Below are 19,475 nucleotides of genomic sequence, written 5' to 3' on the forward strand. Positions count from 1 at the left end.
TGGTATCAGATATGTTCTTCCTGTATAGGTACTTGTAGATCATTATCAAGGCACCTCTTAACCTTCTCTTCAAGAGTCGATGTACTGTAGTCCTTAGGTCTCTCATTTTAAGGTAGGTTTTCCAGACTTTGAATCATTCTTGTTGTGTTTTTCTGAGCCCCCTCCAAGTTGTCAACTTCTTTTTTTGACATGTGGATGCCAAAATTGGAAACCAGTATTCCAGTAGTGACTTCACCAGTGCCATATACATTGGTGATATTACCTCACCCCTCTTTGTGCATGCAAGGTTTGTGATGGCCCTTTTAGCCACAGCATTGTACTGGGGAATCACTTTTTATTTACCTATCATGACATCTGTGACAGAGTCTCTGTTTTCAAGTTCATAGTCCCCCATCCTGAAAGTATGACTTACATTCTTTGTTTATGTATGTATGACCTTGTATTTGATTGAATCAAATACATGTTGTTGAATGTACCCAGTTTACTAAACAATCCAGTGTAAGTAACCTGTTGGTGTAAGTAACCTGTTCTCAATATTTACTACTCCACTAATCATTTTCATTTACAGATGTTGTTAAAAATTGCTGATATCTTCTGACAGATAAAAGACCACTTGCTGATATCGTATGCATACCATGCTCTGTTCCTTTCATTCATAGGCAAAAAATACACGTGCAAAAAGTGTAGTGGCATAATAGTTTGGACAAAAGCGCACTTACAAGGAGCTAGTTATATATATTTACCCAGTCTGCACATGCTGTTTATAATAATTGCACACATAAGCATGAGTGTTTGTCTGGAACTCTCAGGCCTCTGTCTGAAGATTTCTCCTTGGTTATTGAACTTTCATGCTCATGCTATTTGCCAAATGCTTATGGTGTTAACGAATGATGAGAGTAATTATTTCACATGACTAGTACTCCTTCTCAGAACAGAATTTGACCAAGACAAACAATAGAATAGTGGCACTCTGGGCATACTGTACAAAGCAAGTATGAATAGAATATTCATTTCATCCTTATGGATAACTGTTTTTGTGGACTTCATAAAATGTAGAAAGTTTCAATTAGAATTGTAAAGTGCACTGTAGTCTTCCTGTTTTTTCCCATGCAATAAAAAATACCTCTTTGTTATGATTCCTGTTTCTCTCCTGCATCTGAAGTAGACTTCTGAAGTGAACTTACTTTTACTTTCTAGTGGTGAGAGGGTTTTGTCCTCTTCTGTAACTAAACCATTTTAATATCTAAAGAGGTATTGAATTTTTCTTACAATAGGAATATTCAGACCTAGTTAGACTGAAGTTATATGTAAATAATTCATGAAATGTTCCACAATAGGAGTTATGTGATAGAAGCACAAAACAAGGGAATTTATTACATTATGCATTATTACATTTATGAAGAACACTTCCAGCTGCTGCTTTACTAAGGATTGTTAATGTTAATTTTTTGTACTAGTTTAGACTGGATCTTGTACAGTAACAATATTCTGTATGTTCCTTGGGAACTTTTCTTTCTGTGATTGTGTAAAAGCTTTGATGTTAACTATTTAAAAATTAACCTCTTCACTGACTGCTCTTCTGGGCAGCAGGAATTCACAATAAAAATTTCTAAAAGAACATTGTGTTCCATTTTCTAAGTAGTGATATTTAACGCTTTTCCTATTCATAGTGTTTTGGAGGTAATTTTACTTTGTATTCTTCTGGCCTCTTTCTGGCCTTTATCCCATGCCATAAATGACACCAAGCCAGAGTGCCCCTGAAACTTCCTGCATCAGAACCCAGTCAATTTATTATTTTAGTGATGGTATGATTCCACAGTCATTCACCTCTCAGAACTCTTTCTTCTTCTCTTAGAGATGATAATTTCAGAGCACCCGTGACAATCTGGCAAATGGAGTGATAACTACAGTTGTTTATTGTGACTGACACTTTATGCATTTGAATTACAGTAATTCATACTCACTTTACATTTGTAGTAATAAAGTTAAGGGAAGAAGGAAAATGTAATATATAAAAGTCTCCTGGTGTACAATGATTTGGGTATGATAGGGAGGACAATCAATTTAATTGACATTACTTTTTTAATATATATAAAAGTAATGTCAAATTGATTGTGTGTGTGAATATCTATATCTATAGATAGATATAATATACATACACATAATGAAAGTAGACATTGAAACAAAATAAAAAGCTATGGGATAGGGATCTCAAATGTATAAACATTTGGAAATGTTATTTTATACATAATTATTTTCTGGGAAATCTGTCACAAGAATCTACATGATGTACCCTGCACAAATCCTCATAAGTAGTTGAGTTTGTGTTTCCATTTTCATCATAAATAGCATACCTTTTTATTTCCAGCCACTGAGAGCCCTTGCTAATTCTCTAAAATAGCTACTTGGATTTAGTTCCTCTTCTGCACCCACAACAGGGTCTTATAGCTTGCCACGATTGGGTCAGCACCCATGATTTAGAGGCTAGACAATAAAGAATAGATTGTTTCAGTTTTGTATGTTTGTGACAATCCCTATATTTTCTGTATTCTCCAAACCTGATGGGGCACAGCCTTGGCTTTCCATCATAAGTTTTTTTTAATCATGTCCTCCATGCAACCTTCATAAGCCGAAAACAGAAACTATATTTATACTCTTGCAGAGCTCTTGTTTCTGAAATAAAATTTTTCATATATTGGGTGCCTTTTTTAGTTTGGGGCACACCACCCAGAAATATTCCTACATCAAATCAAAGACAGAAAATGACACTGGGTCTAGGCTTGGTATAGTCACTCTTGGACTACTGCTTGATTGAAGCAATGAAGGTTGCTTAGAGTAGGCAGACCAGGCATTGTCTGCTCTGTTTGATACAGTACAATTTTTACTTGCTGTCGTAAGATACTAACTTATACATGCTAGTTCTACATACGCATTTGCAGCTGTCTCGTCTTCTTCTGGAACAAGGGACCAGTATCAGTTGCAGTATCAGTCGCAATCATATCTCGCAAAATGCTAGAGCTGTAAATGCTTTAAAAGAACAGTAAAGACACATTTGAAACCAGTGTTTTTTTTGGAAAGAGAATGTTTTGATCTTGTTTGATCACATGAAGTAAGATGTTTGGATTCTCAGGATTTCTCTCACCTTTACTAGAGATGCTTCAGTCCCATAAAATCCCTTGGCACTGAGCATAGGGTAATTTTGAGATTGCCCATATACTCTTTGACAAATTTTAAACATAGCTACATTACTTTGTGATGGATAGATTGGTGAGGGGAATGGACTAAATGAGCAGCATGTAGGAATCTGGCAGATTAGAGGCAACAAAATATTTACCATGTAACTTCATACGGAATATTGTAGCTGAAACGGGGTTGTTCTTTCATTTAAACAAGTTAGAGGCGTAACACTCTTCATCTGTGATTGTTTTTTATTTATTTTTTATTTATTTATTTTTTTGTTTTACAAATCTGTCTTTAACTTGTACTAATGAGGATTTTTTTTGTCTCTTTGTGGAATGACAGATACTTTAGATGAATACTTTGAATATGAAGCTGAGGAATTCCTGGTCTCCTTGGCCTTGTTGATTACTGAAGGTCGAACACCAGAATTTTCTGTAAAGGGTAGAACAGAGGGTTTCCATTGCCCTCCAGCACAGTCAAGTCAACCTCTAACATCTAAGCATGAATGCACTGACAAATTGGCCCAGGTATGACAATATCAGTACATGATAAATGCCATGGGGTATTTATGGGGAATCCATGGAATCTTCAACTTGTGTGAATTGTCATGCTATATAAGTCATTTGCAAATGAACATAACACGTATTTGTGTTCTTATACCGTTCTTCTATGTAGTAGAACAGTATCAAGTTTTTTATTGTATAGAACCATAATTTGTATTAATGGGATTTTTGAGAAAATTTAGATTTTTCCCTAATTTTTGTTGCATTTCTAGATAATGTTGGACATTTATTTTTCTGTTTGCTCATTGGTGTGTGGATGGGGGAGTTGGTGCAGAAAGGTTGGGGCTCTTCAGTCCCTAAATAAGAGATGTTGATCCAGAACTCTGTAAACTTGCACCCCGGCATGCAGGAGAATTGCTCCGGCCCAAAGATTCAAACAACTCTAACAGGATATTAGATCCCAGAAGGGGGTACTTAACAGAGAGTGAAAGAAGAACAAGTAGCAGAGTACAGTTGGTGGGAAGCTCCTCTATATGATCTCGCTTTTCCCCACAAATTCTCTAAATTGCCACCTTAGAGCTTTATTATATCTTGCATTGGTAATGGCTCTGCAGCCTTCTTTGTGATTTGAAAAACTCTGATGTGTTTTCCTGGATTGGGCCCTTAATGCTTTCACATTTTTTGAATGTGCTCTTAAAGCTGATTTTAAATCTAACTAGTATTGTGGTGCTTTTTTTTTTTTTTTAAAGTGTCGTCAAGCCAGACGAACCAGGTCTGAGGTTATGCTACTGTGGAAAAATAATATTCCTATCATGATAGAAGTGATGCTACTTCCAGACTGTTGCTATAGTGATGAAGGGCCCACCACAGAAGGGAGTGATTTAAATGATCCTGCAATCAAACAAGATGCATTGCTGTTAGAAAGGTGGATTTTGGAGCCAGTTCCCCGACAGTAAGTTTGGGTGTGGAGGTTAGTTAATAATTTAAGGTGACTGGATTCTTGCAGGGCAACTGACTGGTTTAGTAACTTGGATTTGAATCCCAGATTATTATTGCTGTTCTTAGAAAATAATTGTATTCTAATACAAAATTTGGGCTTGATTTTCCACAGCCTAGCACTTTGTGTAATCACCTGAGTAATGTGGGTGTAAAGTTTAACTAAGAATGGTATCATTTTGCACTCACTTTGAAGAGGTATAGATATTCTCCACATATGGTGCAAGTTAGTGGAGAATCCTATGACTTTTTTTAGGATGCTAGATGTATTTCATTAGGACATAAGTCTCCTTTCATCACAAAGTTACCAGAAATAATATTGTTTTGTTTCTGGCCCTTTGAAAGGAAATTTATTTTCAGTCATTTTAATGCAGGTTGTTTTGATAATGCATAGTGTCTTTGTGAATCTTTTTATAAATTGTGCATTGAACCATAATTTCCTGCAGGATGTTTAGAAAATGTGTGACTTAAAAGTTCAAGAGTAGTGGATGGAAATTTTGTAGCAACGGATCTTGTTTTGAAAAAATATCATTGGTTTCTAAGATCTTTAACAAGATTAAAGCAAAGCTGCTCTAATTGTTTCATTATTTTGCTGTTTTTTGTAATGGCTCTTACCAATACCTGCTTATTTCTTTTAATACATTTTAGAAGTGGAGATCGCTTTATTGAAGAGAAGACCCTCTTATTGGCTGTCCGATCTTTTGTTTTCTTTTCTCAGTTGAGCGCTTGGCTGAGTGTTTCACATGGTGCTGTTCCTCGTAATATTCTGTACAGGTAGGTCTGAGGTAGAAAAGATCCATTTGTTCTTAGTGAGTAATTGCTGAATAGAAAGTAGCCTTAAAACACTTATTCCCCTCCCCCTTTGCTATTTACTTTCAGGAAGTATCTATGGATTGGCTTTGCTCGTTGTTTGTTCTAGCATTTGGTTTGGGGATTTTGCAAAGTATGACAGTTGCCAGTTTCCTTAATGAATTTTATTTGTCTTACTTTTTTAATATAATTGTTTCGTTAGAAAAATCTGCATATAATGTAAATTTATGCAGAGGCATTTCTGTATTGTTTCAGAGTAAGTGCTGCAGATGTGGACCTGCAATGGACTTTCTCACAGACACCTGCTGAACATGTGTTTCCTGTTCCTAATGTTTCTCACAATGTGGCCTTGAAAGTCAGTGTCCAGTCCTTGCCTAGACAATCTAATTATCCAGTTTTGACCTGTAGTATTCACACCAGCCTGGGCTTTTATGAAAAGGGAATACAAGAACATAATGTACATCAGCACTGTGATTCCATTGAGGGAGAGCAGCGCAACATGTCCAGTTCACAGCGTTCATGTGGAAAACAAACATGGACATTGATTCCTGAAGGCTTGCTTAATGCAAAAATATCCCCTGAATTTACTACATCAGTGAGAAATGTAAAACTTTATCCAGCAACTGGTTTTGGGTCTGCCTTTGGGACATCACAGTCTAAAGCTCAGTGCTATAATGCTATGGGGGACAATAAGACACAGCCACATGAAACATCAGTCAGAACTTTTAAATCCTTTTCTTTGGTTGATCCCCAAGTTCCAAATAGTCACTGTTCCCGTCAGCCCATAGGAGAGACTAATCCTTTGATAGGTTCTTTACTTCTGGAGCGACAGGAAGTTATAGCAAGAATTGCTCAGCACTTGATTCACTGTGATCCATCTACTTCACATGTTACTGGATGTCCATTCAACATGCATGAAACCAGTTCAAAAGTTTTTTGGAATACTTATGAAGATGAAACCTTGCTGAAAAAAGGCAAGGAAACATCCTCTGTTTCTACTGCTAACACAAATATTATGTTATCGGAAGACTGCAGGGAAGACAAGACGAGAGCAATACCAGAGAACCCATTGGTTGATTCCCATGTTCTTATGAACCACTGTTCTCGTCAGTCCATAGGAGAGACTAATCCTTTAATAAGTTCTTTACTTCTGGAGCGACAGGAAGTTATTGCAAGGATTGTCCAACATTTGATTCACTGTGATCCAGCTACTTCACACATTACTGGGCGTCCATTCAATATACATGAAAGCAGTTCAATCACTTCAAAAGTTTTTCAAAGTTCATATGAAGATGAAATCTTGTTGAAGAAAGGCAAGGAAACATCCTCTGTTTCTTTCTCTAAGTCTGCCGTTACCATAAAAGACAGCAGTAAAGTAAAGACTAGAATACCTGATACCCCTCTTACGTATTATAGACTTGATGGTGAATTGAAGGCTTCTCCAAAACCCCAAGCAAGAAGAAAACTGATTCTAGCAAAACCCAGTGAAGTTGTCCAAAACACATTTCAGCAGACTCCAAATAAAACTACCAATTCGTTTACTAGCATAAATATATCATGTAGCAAAGAAAATAAATCTGAACTGCCAGATACACTGGAAACAGTTTCTGGTTGTCCACATAAAGACCAAATGACTAACAAAGGCATTATTGGTAAACAGTGTTCAAATTTCAACACAACTGATGAACAGATTTGCAAAAATAAACTTAAAGAAAGAACAATCATGAGTGAGAATAGCAATGGAGGCCATTTAATCAATCCACAGTTAGATAAATACAAAATACTTGAAAGTACAAAAAAAGTGACACTAATGCAGGCATCTGATATTTTGCACAAAAATGAGCTTAAGTGTTTAGATAAAGATCCAAAAAAACCAAATGTATGTGATCAAAATACCCAACTTGTTAGTATTGAAAATTATTTAAATAAAGACCATGACAGTTTCAAATGCAAAAATAAGCAAGATAAACTGAAAACTGCACATGATGAGAATGAAGACCCAACGGACTATGAGTTTCAAAGCAATTCTCAGAAGAAATCTGTAGAAGACTATTTGGCTAGGTGTCAACGACTGAAGAATGCAGATGTGCTGGTAAGTACCTACCTGACTAGAGGGAAGTAGGTATCTAAATAACTTAGAGTATATTCTAGATCAACTCGGAAAGAATCTCTAAATGTATAGATGTAATCATGCTCTTATATGAAACAGTGTAGTTAAAATCTCTGCTTTCAGGTCTGAAGATTGGTCTTCTGCTTTTTTTTTCTCTCCTGTTAGATTTAATACTTAGAGGAAAACTGCCAGGCCTCACACATCAGAACAGAGCTGTTAATGAATATTCCCACAGTCCTACTTCATTTGTCAGACTTCTTGGTTTTATAAATAGAACAATATCTAATTATGCAACATGATGAATAATAAGCGAGCTAGTCCATAGTGGCTATAAGTTGGCGCCACAAGGAAACTCTTCTTTAGAGGATGCATGAATCTGTTGTACTTTGTTTCCTAAAACAGTAATACCATAGATCTAATTTCTCTGAACCAAGGTATATTCTTAAAATATGCTGCAGGGAAACTGGAAAAACTTTTCAATTTTTGAAGATAAGCGATAAACAAATTCAGAACTGAATTTTAACTTGATAGGCTACCTGAAGTATCCTGTTATAGGTTGAGTAAATGTCTTTTACTTACAGAGAATACCACCACTCAAGCATTCAAGTATATGGCGGAAACGCAATTTTCACTCTTTGGATGGGACTGTAACCAAGGCTTTCCATCCTCGAACTGGATTGCCTCTACTTTCAAGTCCTGTAAGTTACTATTGGGATTTTTTAGCTATTTTTCTGAAGGAGGATGAAATAATTTTGTATTTTAATGTCTAGGTGTTCTAGAAAATCTGATAAAAGCTGATGATATTCCATCTCAATCATAAAGGGTTAACTTTACGATAATTTGTAGTGTAGACAAGGCCCTTCATTTCATTTCCAGTTTTTATTTCCCAAGGGTTTATCAATGTTTAGTTAAAAAATTTTCTCTTAAGTGTAGAATGTAAAAAGTTTAAGATCGTATATATTTCTGCATTGTTTTTGTAATTTGTTATATCAGAATTGTCACAGACCACAGGATTTGTGACTGCAGTCTTCAAAGTAATAAAATATTATTTTTCCTTAGGTTCCTCAGAGAAAAACACAATCTGGGTGCTTTGATCTGGACTCGTCTTTGCTGCGATTGAAATGTTTGTCTACAAGAAGGTATTTATCCTTTCTACTTATAAGAAAGTGTGGGAGTGTATTCAGTGGAATAATTGCATATATAAACTGTAAGTAAGTGAATATGTAAGCAATAACACAGTGAGTGAGGCAAAGTGAGTGAGGCAAACTAAACCTAGCCAAAACATGGGTGTAATTTATAGGAACCCTTCTTTAGCAGTACTCTGTCTTCTAAATAGTTGTAACAATTGGGATGAGTTCCTATGCAGTAACACTCTATTTCAGCACATTTCAAATGTACATCAATCAGTTAGAGATTTTTATACCATAATTCTTCCTTTTACAATAAATAATTAGTCCATAGCTCATAATGTAAAACAGAGGGCACTTTAAGTAAGAAAAGAGGTTCACTTCCATTTTGGAGCTATATACATAACAGCAGGCTCAGATGGGTTTACGGCTGCATTGCGTTGCATTGCTGGAGACATGCAAAGATGCTAGAGAAAACTGGCAAATCTGTCCCATAGTAGTTTAGATCAGGGTGGGCAAACTTTTTGGCCTGAGGGCAGAGGTGAAAGTACGGTGTACTGGTAAGAGCCCGTGTGCCATACCGGGACCGGCTTTCCCAGAGGGAAATTTAAAGCCCTGAGGTAGCTGCGGCGGGGATTTAAAGGGCCCCGGAGCTCCAGCCCCCACTATCCCCCCTCCCCGGGGCCCTTTAAATCCCCGCCTGAGCCCTGCTGCCCGAGCCCTGGGGTAGCGGCAGCGGGGCTTTGGAGGGGATTTAAAGGGCTGGGGCGGTAGCAGCTGCTGGAGCCCTAGGCCCTTTAAATCACCCCCGAGCCCCAGGGCTCCCAGCCGCCTCTGCAGCTGGTAGCTCGGGTGTGATTTAAAGGGCCGGGAGCACTACCGCAGCTGGATTCTTGGCCCTTTAAATCAAGATTTAAAGGGCCGGGGATTTAAGGCCCTGCCTCTTTCAGTTAAGGCCACGCCTCTTCCCATTGAGGCCATGCCCCCGCTCAGGACTCCGGTGTACTGGTAAGTCCTCTAACTTACTTTCACCCCTGTCTGAGGGCCACATCTGGGTGGGGAAATTGCATGCAGGGCCATGAACGTAGGGCTTGGGCAGGGGGTTGGGGTGTGGGGTGTGAGAGGGGGTGTGGTGCGCAGGAAGGGGCTCAGGGAAGGGGATTGGGATGCAGGAGGTGGTGCAGAGTCCAGGAGGGGACTTGTGGCATGGGGTTGGGGTGCAGGGAGGGGTGCAGAGTGCGGGAGGGGGCTCAGGGCAGGCGGTTGGGGTGCAGGGAGAGGTGCAGAGTGCAGGAGGGGGCTCAGGGCAGGGGCTTGGGGTGTGGAGTGTGGGAGGAGGCTCAAGGCAGGGGGTTGGGGTGCAGAGTGTGGGGGGGATCAGGGCAAGGAGTTGGGTTACAGGAAGGGGTACGGAGTGCGGGACGAGGCTCAGGGCAGGGGTTGGGGTGCAGGAAGGGTGCGGGGTGCGGCAGGGGGTTCAGGGCAGGGGCTTGGGGTCAAGGAGGGGTGTGGGGTGCAGCAGGGGGCTCAGGGCAGGGGGTTAGGGTGCAGGAAGGATTCGGGGTGCAGGCTTCGGCCTGGCGCCTCTTACCTGAAACAGCTCTGGGGTGGCAGTGGCGCTTAGTGGGGCTAAGACAGGCTTCCTACCTGCCCTGGCCCCGTGCCGCTCCCGGCGCCACAGGGGTGGCAATCCTGCGGGCCAGATCCAAAGCCTTGAGGAGCTGGATCCGCCTGCGGGCCGTAGTTTGCCCACCCCTGGTTTAGATTGATAATCCAAGAATATGCCACATAAGCAAAGGAAGTTAGTTGCTTGACTCCTTTTCTTTCTGAAACATTATTTTCTTATATTCTGTCTTGTAGATTTTCAAATTTCTGCAAAGGCATGTGGGATCAGATTTGGATTCTTTTGGTGAAATCTTTGCCCCCTTGACTTCAGCAGGGCCAGGATGTTACCCTTTTAACGCCTCTGTAGAAATTAAGGGGCTAGTTATGATTTTCATACACTTGTATGCATAACTTGAAAATCTGTTATTGTGGAAGCTAGTTAATGAAGATTTCAAGACATGTTGTCAGGGTTCCTTCCCCACTCTGAACTCTAGGGTACAGATGTGGGGACCTGCATGAAAGACCCCCTAAGCTTATTCTTACCAGCTTAGGTTAAAAACTTCCCCAAGGTACAAACTTTGTCTCGTCCTTGAACACTATGCTGCCACCACCAAGCGTTTTAAACAAAGAACAGGGAAAGAGACCACTTGGAGATGTCTTCCCCCCAAAATATCCCCCCAAGCCCTAAACACCCCCTTTCCTGGGGAGGCTGGATCCCCCTGGATCTTTGAACAATGGAAAAATCAGCCAGGTTCTTAAAAGAATGATTTTATTTAAAGAAAAAGAAAGGTAAAAATCATCTCTGTAAAATCAGGATGGAAAATACTTTACAGGGTATTCAGATTCAAAACACAGAGGTTTCCCCTCTGGGCAAAACCTTAAAGTTACAGAAAACAGGAATAAACCTCCCTCTTAACACAGGGAAAATTCACATAAAACAAAAGATAAACTAATCCGCCTTGCTTGGCTTACCTATACTGATTGCAATATTGGAGACTTAGATTAGGATGGGTTGAGAAGATGGATTTCTGTCTGGCCTCTCTCAGTCCCAAGAGAGAACAACCAGGTAAACAAAGAGCACAAAACAAAAGCCTTCCCCACTCCCCGCCAAGATTTGAAAGTATCTTGTCCCCTTATTGGTCCTTTGGGTCAAGTGCCAGCCAGGTTAGCTGAGCTTCTTAACCCTTTACAGGTAACAGGATGTTGCCTATGGCCAGGAGGGATTTTATAGCACTGTATTCAGAAAGATGGTTACCCTTTCCCTTATATTTATGACACATGTCGAAATAAAACACCTACATACAAGAGAAAAGAATGTTGACACTTTGTTCAATTACTACTGGTGGAATGAATGGACAACATAAATTCTTGTATTTTCATCTATTTTTAGCATACAAATTATGAAGGCATTGTCCAATGCAGGTTATTAGAAAACGGGTATATTAAGACTTTATCAGTATAATTCTTTAGTCATTATTTGTTTGGGACCATATTTTGTGATGCATCAAAAAAAAATGATTTTCTCCACAGCTGTCTATATGCATAACAGAAAACAAGGAACGAATAGCATTAATGCTATTACATTATTATTCCTTTTTTTTAATAGTACACAACAATATATAAACACAGACAGTGATCCAGAAGGCCATGGGAAACCATTTCTGAGTTCCAGTGCTCCACCCATAACAAGTCTTAGCCTTCTAGGAAACTTTGAGGTATTGTATGTGATCCAAAGTCCCATACTTATAATACTTATTTAGTGTGTTATAAAGGGTTAATTATACTTGTGTGACTACCTCCTAAATAATTCCATATGTTCATTATTAAACTGAGCAAAAAACCCTTTGTTCTGATCTCTACTTACAAAAGCTCCCCAGCCCATCTTCTGTCATAATCATGAACATTGAGCAAGTGGTGGGAATGCTGTTATCCTTTATATCAGTTTTAAGGGGTCAGACCCTTTAATTGTTAATGTTTATACTAAGATCCTGTGGAAGTAATTAAAAAAACTAGTTTCTCACAATTTGACACTTAAAGCATCATACAAGTAATGTAAATGGAATAAGTGAAAATGGTATATGGCAGATGTTAAGGCACTAGTCTTTCATTTCAGGAAACTTGTGTTTCTAAATTTAACTTCAGTGGCCAGATAGTGTCCTATTTATAGAATGCTAATTCTAGCTGTGAAATTTTGGTATAGGATTATTTCACTTAAAAGGGCTAAATTGATTTTTATTTTTTGTAGATTTTATATGGCAAAGGAAATTATTGCATAGACCCATTGGTGTGTTTCAGGGGGTTTTGTCACATACTTCAATGGGAGCAGATTGGGGTTCATGTGTTGTTTACTCTTGAACTAATGCCACTCCACTACATGCTTAAAAGTTGGAAGTATGTTTATGATTTGGTTATGATTTTTGGCCAATTCCCCTCACAGTAGCCCAAACAATGAAGTTCTTATGCTCACAAATTTCCCATTTGAAGTTACTGGAAGTTTTGTCTGAGCAAGGATTACAGGATTTTGACCATTATGGGCTATATTATGTCTTTTAAAGTACAACCCTACATTGGGTGACCTTGTGCTTGAAGCCGGTACAGTGCCTCCCTGTGTCCTGAGGAGTGCAGAGAGAGCACAGTCACTGCACTGCCCTTACTGGAAGTACAGTGTCCACTCCTTGCTACATGCATGTACAGCGTTTGGGCTCTCGTGAGATAGGCTAATGCAGGCAGCAATACTAGCCTTGTGGAGTCCTCAAGTGCTGTAAGTGCAGTGGCTGCTATTGTGCCCAAGCCCAGCACATGGCAGAAGAATGGGACAAAGGAAATCTATGCGGTATGTTGTGTCTGTCTTCTCTTATACATCTATTCAGGGGAAAGTTACTCTTGATACCCCTGATTTTAAAAAGAATGAGGAAGATGACTGTGACAGCTGTGTATGATAGCTGGCAATAATTTAATTACAAATTAAACTTTACATAAAAGTTTGGCAATAACTTTTTGCTCTGTTTTCTATGCTGTATACTTAACCAGATGCATGTGTGCATTTTGGTCTTTCAGGAGTCTGTCTTGAACTATCGTTTAGATCCTCTAGGCATTGTTGATGGCTTCACTGCTGAGGTGGGAGCAAGTGGAGTCTTCTGCCCTACGCACATGACTCTTCCAGTCGAAGTGTCATTCTACAGCGTTTCAGATGATAATGCACCCTCTCCCTATATGGTATGTGTGTTTGATTTTTTTCTACTTTCTTCTGCAAAAATCTAATGGAAATGTCTGCACATTTTAGAGAATCTGACTAGCTCTTTCTTAGAATCTGTTCTGTATAAAGCATCTTGAAGTCTGGCTTGAGGGCCAAATATAACACTTTATAGCCACTTTATTCCTATGACTCTGGGATGAGGACAAAGCTGATTAACTACAGGCTTTTGTTCTTGATGAACTTGCATAACTTATTTCTCTAGTAAAAATATGCACCTACAAACAAACATTAAAGCTGTGTACTTCATTAGGCAAGTGTGTTAATATATGCATGTGGCCCTCATGCTCCTAGCCAGTTGCAGGTACACCCTTTGGAGTCAAAAAGTTGATTGACCTGTACTACCAAAGCTGGGAAACTAAAATGACCCTTATCAGCCGTGGTTTAATTAGTGGATATGAACAACAAAGTTCCACTGTGCCTCTCCCCTGCATTTCTACTGTGACAGCAATATTTTTGTACACTTCAAAATCCTATATGCTAAAAAGCAAAAGGGCCTAATATATGCCGATGTTTTGTGGAGAAATATAGTAGCCTGCCTCAGTTTGTTACAGGCTCCTTGGTAGGAAAAGTTGAAATGATGTGGGTAACAGATCCAATTTTGAGTTACAGATTTTAGTGTGCATATGGTAAATAAGATCTTTAAGTGCCTATGTAAATTATTTAGCAATTTAGGAGCCCTTCTGAAATCCCATTCTTAAACTAAATCCTAGCTAATGTGTATTTCAAGAATAAATCTTAGATAACATGTATTTTTCAAGAACAAGATGTTGAAAAATATGAAAAGGCTTTAGAAAATGAGGGAGAGGAATCTTTTGGTTTTTCTGTTTTAAGTTTGAGGGGGAGTAGTTACATTTTTTTTTGCTTGGTTTTTTTTCCATCCTCTCATCTTGCTGAAAGCAAACACCTTTCCTTTGCTTTCATCTCCCTAGGATTATTTCATATAGCGGTTGTCAGGTCATGCAGTGGATTCTGGATTCTGGCTAAAGCACCCTCGCTTTTTTTATTAGCTGGACTTCATTGTTCTGACTCTTCTCCACATGCTGTAAATAAATCCATGTAATGTTATGGTTGCGCATCACAGAACTAGTACAACATTTATCTAATACCTTCACTATCAAAAAGATTGTTTCTGTTTTTCTGCCCTGCTCTGCTATTTTGCGTGCCCACTTTTGTGCACACAAAACATTGCATACTATCAAACGTGCACTTTAATGCAAAACCTTAACAGTGATCTCAACAGAACAACTTCCCAAATGCGTGGAATGAGAGCTGGTCAGATGTGCTGTTCTGTTGGTATAATTGATAAGGTTTTACATTGGAATGCAAGCTTGATGGGCAGCATGTTTAAAACAAATAAAAGGAAGTTCTTCTTCACACTGCGCACAGTCAACCTGTGGAACTCTATGCCTGAGGAGGTTGTGAAGGCTAGGACTATAAAAGGGTTTAAAAGAGAACTAGATAAATTCATGGAGGTTAAGTCCATTAATGGATGTTAGCCAGGATGGGTAAAGAATGGTGTCCCTAGGCTCTGTTTGTCAGAGGGTGGAGATGGATGGCAGGAGAGAGATCACTTGATCATTACCTGTTAGGTTTACTCCCTCTGGGGCACCTGGCATTGGCCACTGTCGGCAGACAGGATACTGGGCTGGATGGACCTTTGGTCTGACCCAGTATGGCCATTCTTATGTTCTTATGATGAAATTGGGGAATTTTTTGATCTCTCTTAAAGAGGGAAGTGAAAGTCATATGGAGTGTTGGAGTTTGTTATTGATAATGTGGTAGACAATAAGAAGCTGGAAAGAAATGCACAGTTCTTTCCCCTTAACTTATTTCCATTCTATCAAAGTTTTGGGTCATTAGTTTGTATCCTACCATAACTTAAACTGCCATTAAACATAGTTTTTGTTTGCTAGTAGAAGATGGCCAATCCATGACTCTTTTTAGCAAATACAGTATCTCCAACAACCAGAGATGGGATGCTTGATGGGGAAGGCTCTGAGTAACTACAGGGAATTCTTTCCCAGGTGTCTGTCTGGTGGATCTTACTGATTGCCGTATTTGGGGTCAGGAAGGAATTTCCCCCAAAGTTGGATTGGCAGATACCCTGGGGGTAGGGGGTTGCCTTCCTCTGCAGTGTGAAGCACAGGTCACTTGCTGGTTTGAACTACAGTAAATGGTGGATTCCATGTAACTAGAGGTCTCTGAATCAAGATTTGAGGACTTCAGTAACACAGCCAGAGGTTATGGATCTATTACAGGAGTGAGTGGGTGAGGTTCTGTGGCCTGCAATGTGCAAGAGGTCAGAGTAGATGATCATGATCTCTTCTGGCCTTGAAGTCTATGAGTATGATTTGGAAAATGAGAGTTTGGCCTACACTGAAAATTTGGGCCTGTCATACTGGTTGTAATCTTCCAGTTTACAGCTGTAAGATCCATGGTACTGACTGTAATAGAATCTTGTGGATGGAGTGGCCTCTCCACTCATTAGTTCAGTTTAAAAAATAACTGTAAATATATTTAATGCTTGTAGTTACATGGATAAAGCATTCTCATATACTAATATTTTACAAGTGTTTTATATCCTAAACTTGTCATCTATGTTTTTCCCTAAGGGTGTGATTACTTTAGAAACCCTTGGTAAAAGGGGTTATCGGGTACCTCCTTCAGGAACCATACAAGTGGTATGTATTGTATAGCATACAATTGCATAACAGGTCTCTCCCAAACATGCACAACTAAGCATTTGCTGCTGCTGCTGCTGTAGCATCAGTAAGTAACAGACTGCATTTCTGCTAGAAGATTCCCTGTTTTTCCACACTAATCTCTCAAAGAGAAAAAGCACTAATGTTAATTTATCAGACTGGTGGGTATATGTTAATTACTGCCAAGAAAAATGCCACTTAAAGATAAACATGGTTGACCAGTAATGCTTATATTTTCTTGTGAAGTTCTGAATTTCCTTAGTACTCAATACAGATTACAAAAGGAGATTTTTTGGAGACCTCATTTGGTGGTGAGCTTGTATATGTGTGTTACATTAAACAAGTGTGAAATGTATGACTTGTATGGGTGTGTTATACATGCCAAGTGTGCATACAGCATAATAAGATGCATACTTGTGTGTATGCACTCATATATAGAAACAAGAAAGGAGAACACAGTGCATGATGCTACAGTATATAATCATGTGGCTAAAACCTGGTGCTTTTACATCTCTTAGGTCTGTTAAGAGGATCTCGAGAGATCAGTGGATTTTTGCTATGGGGTTTGTTTAGTTTTTTTAGTGGGATGGAGGGCCTTGGATGGTGGGATTAATCTTTATATATTTTAATCATTTCTCACTGTGACTTAAATTTTCCTGGAGCAATATCAAATGCCACCTGTGGACACACCAAAACCACTGGCATCAAGGAGCTCCCTGGTGGGAAAAAAAAAATAGGTTATTTGGTTAAAGAGATGTCCACCAGATTGGGACTTGAGTTGCTGAATATGAAGCTGTGTTGGTACCATCATATTGTGATTTTTTTCAATGCATAAGTGTGTGTGCATGCTAGTAACTCATAGCAAATTCACCATAAATTTTAAATGTACCCCATGAGAGAGTCTGAGGTAAGTTATCCAAGATTCAGGCCCCTAATTTGTAACAGCTTTCTTTGTGGTCTTTAATAAAAAAAAAAAAAAAAAAAAAAAGCACAAAAAATCTATCCATTATCTGAATTTTAACATATTTCTAATTACTTCTGATTTTCATTATTTGTATCAAATCCATTTTTGTGCCTAAGCATAATATCACATCTCAATATTTCAACAAGCCCTAGTTTTCTATAAATGTTAAAAATTGAAAATTATTAGAACTATACTCCAGAAATTGGTAAGCAAACCAAACAGCATAATCTAAAACCAACACTGTACATCTCCTGGATGAGTCCAGTGCAGGATCACAACATATGAATTCAGGATTCTGTAAATCTGTAGCAGACCATTGTAATTACTGGAAACACAGCATTAAGGTCAGAAAGTTGACACAAGGAGCAAACAGAAGTTTGTGTTGATTACCAACGTAGTAAGAGTCTGTCTCTCATATGAAGAACTAGTTTGTGCTTATGACCTCCTTTAATTACGTTAATGTGAGGGGGGAAAATGGATAGTTCAGTTGCCAGTAGCTGAAGTGTAGAAATACAGGCTAAACAGTAATCTTTAAATTAACTTCCTATATAAAACAAGGGAACAGAGCACATAGAAGCCATCCAGTGAATCTGAACCATGATTATTCATTGGCACACTGAATTCTCATATCTTGTCACTCTTTATTATTCAGTGACTCTATGACTCAGCTTTATTTTCTAAAATAACTGTTTTTCTTTTTCAGACCTTATTTAACCCTAATAAGACTGTGGTGAAAATGTTTGTGGTGATCTATGACTTACGAGAGATGCCAGCCAATCATCAAACATTCCTGCGGCAAAGGACTTTTTCTGTTCCTGTGAGACGAGAAGTAAAGAGAAGCATCAATAAAGAAAACATTCGGCAGACTGAAGAAAGACTACTACGCTACCTCGTACATCTGAGGTAAGATCCTCAGAGTAAAACATAATAATTCACTTACTTCAATCCTGAACTCATAACTGCCATGCAAACAGTAGAGCCTTATTAAAAATAGAATGCTTTTAACTTTGTCTTCAGTGAGAATTTGTAGTTAACAGTATTCAGAATAGCAGCCGTGTTAGTCTGTATTCGCAAAAAGAAAAGGAGTACTTGTGGCACCTTAGAGACTAACAAATTTATTTGAGCATAAGCTTTATCCGATGAAGTGAGCTGTAGCTCACGAAAGCTTGTGCTCAAATAAATTTGTTAGTCTATAACATGCCACAAGTACTCCTTTTCTTTTTAGTTAACAGTAGAGACTGTGAGGAAAAATGATAGTAGATAATTGGGACTTTGAGGAGAAACTTGGTTAAATTTAAGACTGTTTCTTGGCATTCCAGCCATTGGTGCAGTCTTGCATATTACTAATTCCTCTACATACTGATCCAGACACCGTCTTCACTGGATAAATGTATCTATTTCTAAGGTATCTAACAGTAGAATCCTATCTGTGGTGGTTGTCCAAGTAGAAGCTAAGAATCCTATGTGGCTCTTTTTAATAGAGTATGGGATAAAACCCCAATATCCTGACCCATGCTTCCTGCTCAGTAAAATGGGTTCTTACATGAAAGGCACTCTCTAACCTATTGACAAAAACAAAATAACTGTTTCATTTGTTTACACACTTACTGCACTATGATTTATACATTCTTAACTTTATGAAGAACTTTGGGATGATTATGTGAATACTTAAAGGCTGCTTGAAACCAAACACTATCTTCTTGTTACTCTGGTTGTAATGAAGGCTGCTATATAAAGCCAAAGGGAGGAATATTTGTCTATCCTGTCAATGAGACGGATGCCAGATCTGATGCACCTTATCCTTATGCTATTTGCAGTCTTGTACCTACAGCACTGTGGCAAAAAAGACCACCTAGAAATGCAAAGATGACGATCTGATTGCAGCTTTTCAAACTTGATAATAGTTGACTCTTTAAGATTAATTAGTATAACAAAATTAAGACTGTCAAAAGGAGGTATAGTGTCCATTATAATTTCAGGTTTAAGCACCAAAGGAGTTAAAAATAAGGAATGTTAGGGCCTAATTAAGAAATATTTTTTCATTGCTTTACATCTTTAACAAAGGTTACCCTTACTCATATCACAAACTTTTATTTTAGCTATCCTCCCATTATTTTGTAATTAATTAACATAATGCTCATGAATGCCCCTGCTTAGTAGCACCAGCTTTTCCCAAGCCAGTTTTCTTAAGTCTAGCCCTGGGATTCCCATAAGCAGAAGTT

The 19,475-nt window shown here is 38.6% G+C and overlaps 1 protein-coding gene across 4 annotated transcripts in view; it reads left to right on the forward strand.

The window, feature by feature from the left end:
• The window catches only part of FAM214A (family with sequence similarity 214 member A), a 56,228-nt gene that overhangs the window by 29,959 nt on the left and 6,794 nt on the right, over positions 1–19,475 (forward strand). For 3 of the 4 annotated variants that reach the window (XM_043494410.1, XM_043494411.1, XM_038418799.2), the window contains exons 2-11: positions 3,523–3,707; positions 4,433–4,635; positions 5,328–5,453; positions 5,745–7,581; positions 8,181–8,297; positions 8,659–8,738; positions 11,938–12,046; positions 13,389–13,547; positions 16,200–16,268; positions 17,957–18,156. In XM_043494410.1, the coding sequence (XP_043350345.1) occupies positions 3,523–3,707; positions 4,433–4,635; positions 5,328–5,453; positions 5,745–7,581; positions 8,181–8,297; positions 8,659–8,738; positions 11,938–12,046; positions 13,389–13,547; positions 16,200–16,268; positions 17,957–18,156 (3,085 nt within the window). Of the gene's footprint in view, positions 1–3,522; positions 3,708–4,432; positions 4,636–5,327; positions 5,454–5,744; positions 7,582–8,180; positions 8,298–8,658; positions 8,807–11,937; positions 12,047–13,388; positions 13,548–16,199; positions 16,269–17,956; positions 18,157–19,475 lie in introns of those variants that run through there. The other variant, XR_006274906.1, reaches the window with a different exon arrangement.

This window comes from Dermochelys coriacea, chromosome 10, assembly GCF_009764565.3.
Source record: "Dermochelys coriacea isolate rDerCor1 chromosome 10, rDerCor1.pri.v4, whole genome shotgun sequence".
NCBI lineage: Eukaryota > Metazoa > Chordata > Testudines > Dermochelyidae > Dermochelys > Dermochelys coriacea.